This window comes from Neovison vison, chromosome 11 (genome assembly GCF_020171115.1).
Source record: "Neovison vison isolate M4711 chromosome 11, ASM_NN_V1, whole genome shotgun sequence".
Taxonomy (NCBI): domain Eukaryota; kingdom Metazoa; phylum Chordata; class Mammalia; order Carnivora; family Mustelidae; genus Neogale; species Neogale vison.
In genome coordinates this window covers 89,699,162-89,715,744 of record NC_058101.1, presented here as the reverse complement: position 1 = coordinate 89,715,744, position 16,583 = coordinate 89,699,162, and the positions used below count along the sequence as shown (strand labels likewise).

General features: G+C 34.8%; 1 protein-coding gene across 4 annotated transcripts in view; it reads right to left on the bottom strand.

The window, feature by feature from the left end:
- PRDM5 (PR/SET domain 5) overlaps positions 1 to 16,583 on the bottom strand; it is a 218,565-nt gene that overhangs the window by 84,362 nt on the left and 117,620 nt on the right. For all 4 annotated transcript variants that reach the window (XM_044224094.1, XM_044224091.1, XM_044224092.1 and 1 more), the window contains 2 exons: positions 15,208 to 15,292; positions 13,815 to 13,972 (listed from right to left, as the gene is read on the bottom strand). In XM_044224094.1, coding sequence (XP_044080029.1) covers positions 13,815 to 13,972; positions 15,208 to 15,292 — 243 coding nt within the window. The remainder of the gene's footprint in view (positions 1 to 13,814; positions 13,973 to 15,207; positions 15,293 to 16,583) is intronic.

Below are 16,583 nucleotides of genomic sequence, written 5' to 3'. Positions count from 1 at the left end.
TTGATGGCTGCATAGTATCCCATTGTATGTATCTCCTACACATCTTCTTTATCCATTCATCTGTTGATGGACAACTAGGCTCTTTCCATAGTTTGGCTATTGTGGACATTGCTGGTATAAACATTCAGGAGCACATGCCCCTTCAGATTCCTACATTTGTATCTTCAGGATAAATACCCAGTAGTGCTCTTGCTAGGCATGTGATATGGTGGGTGCTGCGAAGTGTGTAAGCCTGACAATTCACAAACCTGTACCCCTGGGGCAAATAATACATTATATGTTAATAAAAATAATTATTTAAAAAATGGGATTCAAATAGTTGGCCAGACAAGATAGATAGATAAACAGACAGGTGCTAAAATGTGTGTGTGTGTGTGTGTATGTGTATGTGATATGTTTGTGTGTTTGTGTGTTCCATCCAATTATCTAAGTGTCACATCATCAGAGGACATATTCTCAATGAAACCTTCATAAAAACTAATCTATTTTTCAACCTAATACAGATATAAACTAAATTTAAAAAAATACAGTTTAGACTCAGTTTCTAATTTTAAATATAAAACATCCAAGATGAGATATTAGATTCAAAATCTATTCTCTACTGAAAATAGTGTACTTCAGCATATTTTAATTATAACATACAGTCCTCATTTGTACATTTTTAGTTTTCATTGATTCAGATTTATGACATTTGCTGGTATAATACAAACTTTTTGTTCATTTGTCTTGTTTTTCACATTCCACATATAAGTGAAATCATATGGTATTTGTCTTTCTCTGCCTGACTTATTTCACTTAGCATAATACCCTCTAGGTCTACTCATGTTGTCACAAATGGCAAGATCTCATTCTTTTTTATGGCTGAATAATATTCCATTGTGCATATACCACATCTAATTTATCCATTCATCTATCGATGTACACTTGGGTTGCTTCAATTATCTTGGCTTCTGTAAATAAGAGGGGCACATACATCTTTTTGAATTAGTGTTTTTGTAATCGTTCAGTAAATAGTAGTGAAATTACTGGATCATATAGTATTTCCATTTTTAATAATTTTTGAGAGCTCCTATACTGTTTTCCATAGTGGTTGCACCAATTTACACTTCCATCAACAGTGCCCAAGGGGTCCCTTTTCTCCACATCTTCACCAACATGTGTCTTGTCTTTTTGATACTAGCCATTCTGATAGGTTTGAAATGGTATTTTATTGTGGTTTTGATTTGTGGTACAAATTGTTATATGAAAAGAGTATCTATTTTTCAAAAATATACGGCTTTCCATTTAACTTACCTTCCAAATTTATACTACCTACAATCCAAATTTTTATATCATTTAAAAATTCACTAGAGAATAATATAAGAGTAGTGGTTATAACTCAGGATCTCAGGGGTGCCTGGGTGGCTCAGTTGCTTTGGCAGTTGACTCTTGATTTCAGCTCAGGCCGTGATCTCAGAGGTGTGAAATCAAGCCCCACATCAGGCTCTGTGTTGAGCAGAAGCTTGATTTATTCTTTATTCTCTCTCTTTCTCTCTCTCTGCCTCTCCCCTGGATGGCTCTCTCTCTCTCTCTCTCAAATAAATAAATCTTTGAAAATAATAAATAAAATAAGTCAGGATCTCATTCCATACCTAAAAACAATTTCTTCGTGGATTAAAACAGTAATAAAAGGAAACTAATATAACTTTTAAAGGCATTGATAAATGCTTGTGTAGTGTTGGAATAAGAAAGTTTTCTGAGTAAAACCTAAAACTCAGAAGCTGTCTATACTCAGAAGCCATAAAACTCATTAACCTGTGTCATACTTCAAAACATAAAAATGTAAAACTTCTTTATTCAAATGATGCAAGTTGATAGATGGAGACAAATATTAGAAACAAAAATAGCAAAGGATTAACATTCATACCTATAGAGCTCCTAGAAACCAATGAGAAAATAGCCAAATGGTCCAATAAAAAAGTGGATGAAGAGAAACCTATAAGCATTTCTAAAAAGTAATGTGAATGGAACATAAAATTATAAAAAGAATACAACTTCACTAACCATTGCTTAAATGCAATGAAATATCACTGTTCCATTCTCAGACTGAAAAGAAAACCGTGACAAAATCAAACGTTGACTGTACAGCTAAAGGGGCATTTGAATCACTGCTAAGTGGAAGAGTTTTTTCAGAAGGCAGTTGGGCAGGAGCAAAACTTACTATTCTATTAAAGAAAAACTTTAAAGAAAGCTATTACTATTCATATATTTCATAACTAAGATCTATTTGCACTAATGCTCTTGATATACATATAAAGTTTCATGTAAAAGAATGTTCACTGAAGTATTGCTCAAAATAGTAATAGTTAACAAAAAATGAGTAGCTTTATATGGACCTACCTGAAAAACTCTCCAAGTCCTGTTAAGGCAAAGAAGTTCCAGATGACATCTATGTCCTAATACCACTTACATTTAAATATACTTATCTCCCAGATGGGCAGCTAAAACCTTGTGCTTTTCTCCAAGCTCTATCCAGAAGAATGTTCTCTTATACAAAGACAACAGTGTGACATGTGTAAGTTACTGAAAATCTGACTAAGGAGATGAAGGAGATGGCTGGTATGCATTGCACTTGAAAAATTCACGTCTTACCGAACACTGTGGAATCTGTTTCCAGTAGTTGGTTTTCCCTGTTCCTAGACTATCTTTCCAATTCTGCTACCCAAACACAGCTCTCACTTTCTCATTTCTAATCTTCCACACTCTAACCCATTATAAACAGTGAGAAAATATGTCAAAGGCATTATACTGAGGATAACAATTATATTTTACTCTGTACAAAATAACCTCTAATTATGAGGACCACCAGCCTTCGGATATAGTAGTAAATGTGGTCATAATTATCAATTTGTAGACATAATGTGTACAGATTTAATATATTTAAGAAAACCCCAAAAAGTATACACAGAGGAGTGAACTAGAATTGCGGGGGACCAGGGAAGGTAGGTGCTGTTAGGGATCATGACCTAAGTTGCATAACTAAGTACCCATGCATTCATGTGTGTTTTTGATATTTTATTTTCTTAAGATATCTACTACAAAAAAAAAGGAAAAAAATGTTAACCAAATTGAAAAAATAGCAAAAAAAGGGGTGCCTAGGTGGCTCAGTCATTAAGCATCTGCCTTTGGCTGCCTTCAGATCAGGTCATGATCCTGGGGTCCTGGGATGGAGCCCTGCATCAGGCTCCCTGCTCAGTGGGGAACCTGCTTCTTCTTCTCCCATTCCCCCTGCTTATGTTTCCTCTCTTGCGATGTCTCTCTCTATCAAATAAATGAATAAAATCTTAAAAATAAAATAAAATAAAATAATCCAAAAAATGTCATCTTTCTCTTTTTCAATATTTCCAGCTTTGAGGTTTTAAGAGGGTTAGGGATGTACACTTGATTAGGCAGGTTAAGTGAAAGAAGTTCAAAACCCTGGACTGGACTGGGCTGGGCTAGGCTGTAAAAAGCACAGCAGAGAATAAAGCTGATATCCCACTTAAGGTGAGCTCAGGAGGTAAGCATTAGTCTGAAGCTTCAAGGCAGAGACAAGACTTGGAGGCCAGAGGTTTAGGAGTCGAGGCCCTGTTCCCAGAGGAGCACAGATGAAGGAAGCTCTGAAGGGCAATGAGCAATGATTTGGTTCTAGCAAACAGTAGGAGGTACGGTCTCTAGTCAGTGACTCTTAAGTTAATATCTGGGGGTGGGGAGAGTGGAGGGAGTAGAATAAAGCTTGGAGGGAGGTTTCTCTATTAACATCCAAGAATAAAGGGGAATCACTGATTTGGCAGTAAGTAAACACCAAGTCAAGTATTTATCTCAAAATTACAACAGCTCAAATTAAAGGTTTAAAGAGTAGTACTTAGGTATCTTAGACTGTGAAAACTCAGTTAGTGTAGAATGAATACAACAAGGATTTCCCAGTGTATCACTAGACCACTAATACCCTCTTAAAATCAAGAAAGAAGAAGAGTATACAAACAGCACTGCAAATGTGGCAAAATGTACTGCAAATATATGTATGTTTTAAATCACATCTCATATATTATAACAACTACTAAGAACATTAAATCTTATTTATTTGCTATGATCTTTTTATGGATTTTATTTATCCATACTATTTATGTCACATTCAAAGCGCAATGTGGCCAGTAAGTGCTATGAATTAAAGTACAGAATCTATCTTCAAACTTATAGTTTAATCTGGAAAATAAAGTGCTTATGTTAGAAAGTATACAGTGCTATCTCATCAAGCATTGCAGAAAAAATTGCTTTAATAGGGTAAGTGATTTGCCATTAGCTAAATAAGCTTCAGACAAACATCTATCTCTTGTTTCTCTCTGTCAGACTCAATTCCTGCTTGCCTCTCTCAGTGTGAGCATCTCGTCATTGTTGATGTGCTTCCAGGAAACAAAAATAATTTTGTACAACTGAGCACCTTGAATGAACCACCCACTGGTTTACCTATAGCAGATGTAAGGAGGAGAAATGTGGTACAAAGTCAAAGGAAAAAGTGACTGTGATGGAGTGATTCTTTCAGTCTACAACATCACACCTTCCTTAGAGATTTTCAAAGAGTTTTTTTATTATAAAAAATTTATGCCATATTTTATACAGTTTTAGAATCTAATTCATGATTCATTTATGGAGAGACTTATGCTTTCCTTTAAAGGCGGCTTAATAAAATTTTACATGGGCAAAATCTGATCTGTAATGTCTGTCAAACAGACCATGACCAAAAAAATACATTTTATATTGAAATTCAGCATACATACACATACATACATGAATGTATTATTTCATTAAACTGCCCTTATTCTTATATCTTCTATTCTATTCTTTAATGTCCATTCATGACCCAGTAAATTGATTTCAAAACACAAAGTGGTCATGGCCCAGAGTTTGGAAATCCCTGAATGAGATATTAATATAGAAGGCCCAATGGAATTATTCCATGAAAGGGTGTGACCAGAGTTCCTCATAGGCTTCTAAAGTTCATCTCTGGATGGTTATGTAAAGGGTCAGAAAAGGCTTTTTATTTGAATAGACATTCCTCTGTCCCCTGAAGCTTGTTTATGACTTCATCAGGACAAAACCTCTCTGTATTCATTTCCATCATCAAGCATGTAGTGCCAGCTTCATGATCCAGGATGACTGAGTCCATCTAGAGGTCCTGCCTATAGCAGGAGGGGGCGGAGTACTATACACCGTCTCTCATTTTGCTTTGCAATAAATTTGATAAGGAACAAAATGGAGGCTGAAGAGTACTCGACTAGAACTACAAGTTCTGAAGTGACTGTCCAGTTATGATTTATAGATCTAGTTAGATCCAGATGAACAATCATTATTTTAACTAGATCCAAAAAATTCAATTAGTATTCAGGTCAAATAATTGTCAGAAAGGATTAGGAAGAGGAAAAACTAATTGTATCCTACGAGCCTATACAACTGGCAAAATGATGGAAGAAGTTATTAAGTTTTAGAAACAAAAATCACCCCTTTAAAGTTTGATATTGCCATAATCACACTGAGAGATCGTATTTCCTTTTCAAGCAAATCCAAATGTTAAGAGAAGAATGACGCTAAAATGAATAAAGTAAGTATAATAAAAATACAAAAGTTACATAACCAAAGAAACCAAAAGAACAATTATTTTATTTAAAATAACCACCTTTGGATGTGCTATATGATGGAGATCAGTTAGACTCAGATGTTTGTGGGTTTTTTTTCCCTAATTTCCTTGCATATCCTTATTTTTCAGTTTCCTAACTGGCCATTAATGAATAATGATGGAAGAAAAAGTTTATCTGCTTTTTCTACATAACTCTTGAAGCATATTTTAGACTTTTTCACTTAACCATACCAAATACATGCTAGGATCATACAGTCAGAATCACATTTGTCTATAGCAGAAGGATTGAATGTGCTTCCCACTTTGGAAATTATAGGCATCATTGTTTCTATCCTTCCCAAGACATCATTATTACTTTCATATGATTTATGGCTTAATGTATGCGAGATGGTGCAAAGATCCTGTGCCAAATTCCCATATGGCATATAACATAAGCCAAACTGAAAAACTCGTAAATGTGGGTAGATCAGTTTCATCAAAGAATGGAGCAAGAGAGTTCCAGAGACTGAGCAGGAAACTAGCCAGATAATTTTTTATAGTCATGCAATTCCAAAGCAGCAGTAATGAATGTGGTCCTGCCCCTGATCATTTAATGCTTGAGTTAAACCTAAGGGCAGTCAGCAAGAAATTAGGCAGAGACAATTTGGGACACTATCAATCAACTCTTTTTATTCTCTGGTAAATCTAACTTTTTTTTTTTTTTTCCTTTTTAGGCTAAAGCTAAAATTATGTCACTAACTTTTAAATGATTTAAAATAGAAAGAATGATGCTTTGAAGTTCAATAAATATTAAAATAACTATAACTCCAATGGACTGGTATAAGAGAAAAATAAGCAACAAGTTATTTTAAAAGATACTATATACATATTACTTAACAGCATGCTAAAATGTGTTAACCAAAATCAATAAGCAAGCAGTGCCATAGCCAGCTGGGCAAGCACTCCAAGCCCCCAAGCTTCAGCTGCAATCCCACCACAGCCAGTGAGCAAAAAAGGCCCTCAAAAAGTACATCTCTCGGGGCGCCTGGGTGGCTCAGTGGGTTAAGCCGCTGCCTTCGGCTCAGGTCATGATCTCAGGGTCCTGGGATCGAGTCCCATATTGGGCTCTCTGCTCAGCAGGGAGCCTGCTTCCATCATCCTCTCTCTCTCTCTCTCTGCCTGCCTCTCCATCTACTTGTGATCTCTCTCTATCAAATAAATAAATAAAATCTTTAAAAAAAAAAAAAAAAGTACATCTCTCCAATGTCTGGAGCTGGGGGGAATCTCATGACTGGGGATTATACTTCTGGGCCCAAGAGTTATAGTAATACAGGCCTACAATCAAGAAGCAAGAAAAATCCCAAAAAACAAACTTTTCTTCCACCCGAAGGAGCTAGAAAAAGAAGAACAAACAAAGGCCAATGCCCATAGAAGAAAGAAAATAATAAAGACTGAAGGAGAAACAAATGAAATAGAGAACACAATAAACAAACAATAGAAGAGATGAATGAAACCAGGAGCTGGTTCCTTGAAAAAATTAACAGAATTGATGAACTTTTGGTCAGACCCATTTAAAAAAAAAGAGAGAGAGAAAACAAGTAAAATTGGAAGTGAAAATATGAAAGCAAAGCAATGATCATAAAGCTGTTCACTGAACTCAGAAGAATGGATGAAAACTCCAAAGCCAAGATAGAAAATATAAGAAAGTACCAAACAGAAGTCACAGAACTGAAGAATATAATAACTGAACTGAAAAATACACTGAGGGGCTCAACAGCAGACTGGATGAAACAGAAGAATGGATCAGCAAGCTAGAAGACAAAAACAACAGAACTCTCCTCAAAGCAGCAAAAAGAAAAAGGAATTTAAAAAAGTAAAGATGGCTTAAGCAGCATATGGGACATCATCAAGCAGAATAACATCCACATTATAGGGGTCTTAGAAGGAGAATAAAAAGAAAGTGACATAAAACTTTTAGAAGAAATAATGACTGATAATTTTGCTAATCTGGGAAAGGAAACAAACATGTAGGTTCAGGAAGCCCAGTGAGATATCCACACCAACCCACGTTATAATTAAGATGTCAAAAGTCAAAGAGAGAATCTTAAAAATAGCAAAAGAAAAAGTATGTGTTATGTACAAAGGAAACTTCATATAGCTATAAGCAGAGTTTTCAGCAGAAATTATGGAGGCCAGAAGACAGTGACATAAAGTATTCAAAGTTGCAAAGGAAAAAACTCCCAACCAAGAATAGTCTACCTGGCAAGGTTATTATTTGGAATAGAAGGAGAGCTAAAGTATTTTCCAGATAAGCAAAACACAATTAAACAAAACCTAAAAGCAAAACATCATTAAACAAAACCTAAAAGAAATGTTAAAGGGACTTCTTTAGCCTGAAAAGAAAGGGCACTAAGTAGTAACAAGAAAACATATGAAAGTAAAAATCTCACTGAAAAAGGGAAATATATAGTAAAAACAGTGAATTAATCATTTATAAAGCAATTATAAAGGTTAAAAGACAAAAGTAATAAAAGTAACTCAATAGTTAAGGGATACATAAAAGATGTGAAATGTGACATCAAGAACATTAAAAAACAGGAGTGTTTTTTAACACCATATTTATACCAATGGATAAATCACCCAGACAGAAAGTAGAAATCATATAGAGAGAAACTCTATAAGGAAATATAGGTTTACATGACACATTATACCAGATGTACTTAATAGATAAATATAGAACATTTCATCCAAAAGCATTCTTCTCAGGTGCATATGCAATATTCTTCAGGATAAATCACATGCTAGGTCACAAAGCAATCTCAAAAAATTTGGAAAGACCGAAATCATTATCACACATTTTTCCCAACCATTAGGAAAAAAAAAAAAAAAAGAACAAATGAAACCTAAAGTTAGTAGAAGAAAGGAAATTACAAAGATCAGAATGGAAATCAGTGAACTAGAAGGTTCTTATAAATAAAATCAGAAAGAGGAGATGTTGAAACTGATACCACAGAAATACAAATCATCATAAAACTACAAAAAATTACATGCAAAAAAAAATGGATGATCTATAAGAAATAGAAAAATTCCCAGAAATAAACTTTTAAGACCAAATCATGAGTAAAAAATAAATAGACAAATTATACTAAGAAGACTGAATCAGTAATCAAAACTTCCCAGCAAACAAGAGTCCGGGACAAGATGGCATCAGTGAATTCAACCAAACATTCAAAGACGATTTAATACTTATCATTCTCAAACTCTTCCAAAAGAAAATTGTTTAGGAGGGAATGTTTCCAAACCAATTTACAAAGACAATATTACCCTGATACCCAAATTAGACAATGACACCACAGAAAAAGAAGATAAGGAGGAAGTGGAGGAGATGAAAACAAAACAAAACAAAACAAAACAAAACATTATAAGCCAATATACCAGGAAAAAAAAAAAAAGACACAGAAATCTTTAACACAATATTAGCAAACAGAAGTTAACAACACATTAAGATCATATACCATGATCAAGTGGATTTATTCCAGAGATGCAAGGATGGTTTCAATATTCACAAATCAATCAAAATGATAAACCACATTAATAAAATGAAAGTTAAAAATCATACGTCCATCCCAAAGAGATGAAGAAAAAGCATTTGACAAAATTCAACATTCACTTATGATAAGAATTTCAACAAAGTGGGTATTGAGGGAATGCAGCTAAACATTATAGAGCTATATATAACAAGTCCACAGCTAACACCAAACTCCATGATGAAGAGCTCAAAGTTTTCATTTAAAATCAGGAACAAGATAAGGATGTCTATTCTCTCTCCTTTTTTCAACTTAATACTCGAAGTCCTAGCCAAAGAAATTTAGTAAGAAAGAGAACTAAAAGGCAGCCAGATTGAAATGAATAAGTAAATCTATCACTATTTGCAGATGACATGATGCTATATATAAAAAACCCCAAAGACCTCACAATAAAGCCATTAGAACTAATAAATGAATTCAATCAAGTTTCAAGATACAAGATTAACACACAAAAAACCCACTGCATTTTCATACACTAATAAGAAACTATCAGGAAGAGAAATCAAGAAAACAATCCTATTTACAATTGTATCAAAAAGAACAAAATACTTGGGAGTAAATTTAACCAAAGTGAAAGACCTGTACTCTGAAAACTATAAAACATTGATGAAAAAAGCTGAAGACACAAATAAATGGAAAGATATGTCATGCTCATGGACTGGAAGAATTAATACTGTTAAAATGTCCATATTACCCAAAGCAATCTATAGGTTTAATGCAATCGCTACCAAAACCCCAATGGCATTTTTCGCTGAAGTAGAAACAATAATTCTAAAATTTGTATGGAACTACAGAAGACCTCAAATATCCAAAGCAATCTGGATCAAGAAGAACAAAGTCAGAGGTATCACATTCCCAAATTTCAAACTATATTACAAAGCTATATAATCATAACAGTATGATATTAACAAAAATAGACACATAGATCAATGGAAGAGAATGAAGAGCCCAGAAATAAACCCAGGCGTATATGTTCAAGAATATACAATGAAAAAAGACTAGTCTCTTCAATGAACAGTATTGTGAAGACTAGACAACCACATGCAAAAGGAAGAAACTAGATCACTATCCTACCAAATATTCAAAAATCAATTTAAAATGGATTAAAGGCTTGAATGTAAGACCTGAAACCATAAAACTCCTAAAAGAAAACATAAGCAGTAAATTCCTTGACATCAGTCTTAGCAATGTTTTTCAAATCTGGCTCCAAAGACAAGGGTAACAAAAGCAAAAATAAACAAACAAAACTACATCAAATTAAAGAACATCTGCACAGCAAAGGAAACAACCAACAAAATGAACAGAAGGGGAGAAGATATTTGCAAATCATATATCTGATAAAAGGTTAATATCCAAAATATATAATGAACATATGCAACTCAATAACAACAAAAAAAATCCCATTAAAAATTGGAAAAATGATCCAGAAATGGAAAAAGGATCCAGATAGACATTTTTCCAAAGAAGACATACAGATGTCCAACAGGAAAAGATGATCATGACTAATGATCATGACTAATCATCAAGGAAATGCAAATCAAAGCCACATGATATATTACCTCACACCTACCAGAATAGCTATCATCAGAATGACAAGAAATAACAAGTGGTGAAAAGAATGTAGGAAAAAAAACCCCACATACTGTTGGTGGGAATTTAAACTGGTACAACCACTATGGAAAACAGTACTAAATTTCTTCAAAAAATTATAAACTACCTTATGATCCAGCAATTCCATAGATGGGTATCTATCCAAAGTAAACAAAATGCTAATTTAAAAAAATATATAGGTACCCCTACATTCACTGTAAGATTATTTACAATAGTCAAGATATGGAAGCAACCTAAGTATCCACCAATAGATGAATGTATAAAGAACATGCAGTACATGCCTATACAATGGAATATTATTCAGCCACAGAAAAGAATAAAATCTTGTCATTTGTGACAACATGGATAGACCTTGAGGGTATTAGGCTAGATGAGATAAATCAAACGGAGAAAGACAAATACTTAATAATTTCACTTATAAGTGGAATCCAAAAAAAAGAAGGAAGGAAGGAAAGAAAGAAAGAATGAACTAAGGAATAGAACAAAACAAAATCCAGATTCATAGATAGAGAACTGAGTGGTGCTTGCCAAAAGGTGAGGGGGTTTTAGGGGTAGTATGGGTGAAGGGAATCAAGAGACACAAATTTCCAGTTATAACATGAGTAAGTGATGGCGATATATGTACTGTATAAGGAATACAGTCAATAATATTGTACTCATTTTATATGATGACAAATGGTAATTAGATTTACTGTGGTAATCAGTTTAGAATATATACAAATGTTAAATCATTATTTGTATACACTAAACTAATAATACTGTATGCCATTTATACCTCAATAAAACCATTTTAAAAATCAATTTTTTTATCACTGTATGCCATTTATACCTCAATAAAACCATTTTAAAAATCAATTTTTTATCACATCATAAATACATCTTAACATACATTATTAAGATGTTGAATGTCTTTGGACAAATTTTCCGAATTCAACTAAAACATTATTTATTATCAACACAGAGTAGATAAGATAAAATTAATACATTCTGAAATAAGAACCAGAGTAAAGGTAAAGCACAGGAAATGCAAAGAAAAATTAATTATGAAAACTCAGAGATCATAACTCGGAGTCTTATCAGAAAAGAGGAAGGGGTAGGGTACCTGGCTGACTCAGTCGGTAGAGCATGTAACTCTTTTTTTTTTAAAGATTTTATTTATTTATTTGGCAGAGAGAGATCACAAGTAGGCAGAGAGGCAGGCAGAGAGAGAAAGGAGGAAGCAGGCTCCCTGCCGAGAGGAGAGCCCCATGCGGGACTCGATCCCAGAACCCCGAGATCATGACCCGAGCCGAAGGCAGCAGCTTAACCCACTGAGCCACCCAGGCGCCCCAACCTTAACTGCGGGGTTATGGGTTCAATCCCTACTTTGGGTGAAGAGTTTAGCTAAAAATAAAATAAAATAAAAACTTGAAAGAAAAGAAGAAGGGGAAGTTAGGTCATGCTGACTGAAGGCAAATGTCAAATTGTCTTAGGTATTACTAATGCAGAGAAAAGAAAAAAAATCTAGAAAAATAAGCTAAGGTCATGGGTAGAGGACTCTGAATGACAGGGTAACATGCATGTACTATAACTTACATAGCCATTGGAAATCTACTCCTAATATTAGAGTACAAGAGTGATAGAGTTGCGCTATAAAAAATTTATCTATAAGGATGGATAAGTGGAAAGTGACATGTAGTAAGAATCTAATTACATGGGTATTAAAGTAATGAAGATGAGCAATAATCAGGATGATAGGATGGCAAAGGAATGAATGACCATGAGGGTGATAAGCCAATGTAGAGGGTAAAATCTTTACAAATTGGCTTCTAAGGGTGCCTGGGTGGCTCAGTCAGTTGGGCTTCCAACTCTTGATTTTGGGTTGGGTCAAATCTCAGGGTTGTGAGGTCAAGCCCCAAGTCAAGCTCTGCACTGGGAATAGAGCCTGCTTAAGATTCTCTTTCTTGGGCCACCTGGGTGGCTCAGTTGGTTAAACAGCTGTCTTTGGCTCAGGTCATGATTTCAGGGTCTTGGGATCGACCCCTCAGCAGAGTCCTCAGCCCTCAGCAGAGAGCCTGCTTCTCTCTCTCCCTCTGCCTACTGCTCTGCTTACTTGTGCTCTCTCTCTCTACCTCTCTGTCAAATAAATAAACAAAATCTCGGGGAAAAAAAAAAAAAAAGGTTCTCTCTCTCCCTCTCCATCTGACCCTCCCCTGGTCACTTTCTTTCTCTCTATAAAAAAAAAATAAATACATACATACATAGATAAAAATAAAACCAATTTTTAAAAAAGAGCTGGCTTCTAATTTTAAAAAGGGTCTAAGACTAAAGAAACAGACAGGAGTAAGTATATGCTTCTCTCATTAACAGAAAGGAGAATCTCCAGAAGAGATGTTATCAGCGGCATAAAGAACAAAAAGGTCATTCCGGGACATGCTAAATTCATTAAGTTAAAAGATATCCAGTTATGTATCAAATAAAGAAAAATAAATGTGAGTCTGAAGACTGGGTTAAAGAAAGAAGTCATTTGGGATCTGCTGATATAGAGTCGATGGCAGAAGTCACGGATGTAGCTGACACAGAGAACCTAGAAGAAGTCCACCTCCTGAGGGAGGAGACACGAAAGGGTCTAGAGTAATTGGCAGAACACCTAGCCAAGTATACACCAAAGATGAAGAGAATTTCAAAAAAGCTACCATCAACAAGGGTGTCAAATTTTAGAGAAAAAAAAAGGAAAAGAAGAAAAGACTTTGCAATTAATACAACACTGGGAAACACTGGATGACACTTTGCTCTACGAACAGTTTCAGCAGGAGGAGGAAGACAGAAACAAGGCCGGGATGGGGTTATGGCATGAGTGAGGAGGTACAAAGTATAAGCAACATCATCCTCTAACTATTCCACATGTACATCATGTCCAGATATACAAAAAACCCTTTAAAAAATAAATGATTAGAAATCAAATCAGCAACTCAGCAAAAATAATAATATTAATAAGGTTTTACCTTCTTGTGATTCTTGTAAACATTTCTGTGGGCAAATCCCTTTCCACAAAGCTTGCATTTGTAAGGCTTATCTTCACTGTGTATTACTTTGTGGGCGCCCACTTGATCGAGTCTCTTGAAAGATTTATTACAAATCTCACAATTGTAGGGTCGTTTTTCTGTGAAAAATGAGTGGAGACAATCTCATATCTATATAAAGGTAAAGGATAAAAAGGGAAATAGCCTTACCTTAGACTACTTCTGAGGGATAAGTCGACCAAAACATGACTGAAACAACTGAGAAAAAAAATCTACTTACCAATCCATTTCTGTCAGATATAGGAGCCTATTCACAAAAGAAATGTGAGCTAGTTCTCTGATAGACTCATATTGTAAACTACATGCATAAAGCAGCTGAGATCTAAGGATAAAATTTGAATTCAAAGAAAAAACCCTACTTCCGGATGAAAAATCCACTAGTAGGTGTGAGTTTAAACCAAAGTCACAATCCCAAATGTTGAGTAGCCTGACAGTGATAAAAGTAAAAGACAGACCTGCCTCCTACTCAAACAAGAGGATCCCATATGGGCACAGCTTCAATTCTCAGCAGAAACAACACACTTAGGTTGTTGTATAAAATCCATATTTGTGCCATGTTCATGTAATGTTGATCACCAGATTTAAAAACCACTGTTTGTTTCAAACAAAGCATATGTGAACAGACCACCGGTGTCTGATCTATTTTCATTTGTCAAAATATCTATATCTGTCTCTAAGCAAAGTGGATATTCAAAAACATTCTGACTTCAACGGCCTCCAATGACAGACATTCTAAACCACAGAAAGATACTTCATAAAACAAAATTTATTCTCAGACCTAATTTTTGAAAAATCTGTTTAACAGACCTATGACTCAAACTTGCTTAAAAAGAATCTGTAGCTTTAAAAACATATTCTCATAATGCATTTATAAATTTCTCATTAACATTTATCAGTACCTTAGTTAGAATATAAAAGTATGTAGAAAGGTAGAAACCATAATTGCTGAATTCCTCCGAAAAATCAAACACTACACTAGCACAATACATGATGATCTCATTTAATCTTCACAGCAAATTTGAATGGTAGGATACCTTTTCACAGATAAAGAAAAGAATCTAAGGTTCAAACAGGAATAGATTAAAAATTAAATGGTGACTCTGAAGATTTTGGGTATCATTTAGTCCAACCACCTTGGCTTTATAAATAAACAAGTCTAGAGAGGCTAAGTAACTTGTTCAAAATCCCATGACTAGTTAATGACCAATCTAGCACTAAGAGCCAGGTTTCCTGATTAGTACTCTCAGAGCTCCTGAAAATGACAAAGTGAATCTTTCACAGTGATTTCATTTGGAATGGAAAATATATATTTTACCTGAGTGAGTGATCATGTGACGTTTTAGCTGATTAGCTGAAATAAATTTCTTCATACATTCTTGACAATCAAATACTTCATGAATCTGCAAAAGGTTAAGTGGACAGTTAAGTCAACTGTCAAAGCCAAATAAATTAGAACAAAAGTATAAACATGTGGATAGCTGTTACCGTAATATCAATGTATTATAATTCAGCCCTAATTTGTTCACAGTCTCTTATATAAACTGTAAATGCAATGAACATGTTACCAAGTAAAAACATCATTAAAAGAAAATACAAGATTGAAGAGGCACCTGGATGGCTTAGTTGGTTAAGTGTTGGCCTTCAGCTCGGGTCATTGATCCGTCCTGGGATCTATCCTTGCATTGGGCTCCCTGCTCAGTCGGGAGTCTGTTTCTCCCTCTCACTCTCCCTCCCCACCCTCTCTCTTTCTCTCAAATAAATAAATAAAAATTTTAAAAAGGGAAATAAAATACAAGATTGCAGCACACTATTTAAATATGTTAAATAGCTGACCCATTTAGTGCATATTACATTTCTACACTCTGTAAAAAGTTATACCTAATATCCATTAACTCTCTGTTATGCACAAATTTAGATTTAGAAATACATAACCTATAGGTAATAAGATTCCCTTTACAGTAGTCAAACTATTTAATATTTAAATATATATAGTACAGAACCAAACATTATCTACCATGAAAGGCAAGAAGATACATGATTCTGAAAGACATTTAGCTCACAGTGAGATTCTTACATGACAGGAAGGCCACAATAAAAAGAAAAGCTCAGGGTGCCTGGTGGCTCAGTTGGTTAGGCCACTGCCTTCGGCTCAGGTCATGATCCTGGAGTCCCGGGATCGAGTCCCACAGAGGGCTCCCAGCTCCTTGGGGAGTCTGCTTCTCCCTCTGACCTTCTCCCCTCTCATGTTCTCTCTCACTCTCTCTCTCAAATAAATACATAAAATCTTAAAAAAAAAAAAAATAGAAAAAAAGCTCATAAACCATAATGAGTAAGAAGAGGAGGAGCATAACCTTAGCAAACAACTAGCTAAATAATTATTATAATTGGATATTAAATTTAGCTCTTTCCCACCCAGACACTACATCAGAGAAATCATATAGGTGGTATGAAAAGCAGAAGCCCAGTTTATGATCAAAAACAATGCACAAAGTTCTAACAGGAATGTATTGCAAGAAGTCTTGTATGAGAAATATCAACCGCCCCAATGAACAAAAGCATCACTTGTTTTGCCAAAGATTCAAAAATAGTGCTCTTGTTTCAACCTCATGAAAGGTAGAGCTCACAACACTAAACACCAGAGAAGCAAAGGCTCTTCCGCAGAAAGCCGGGTACTATGCTTATCCCTGCAGA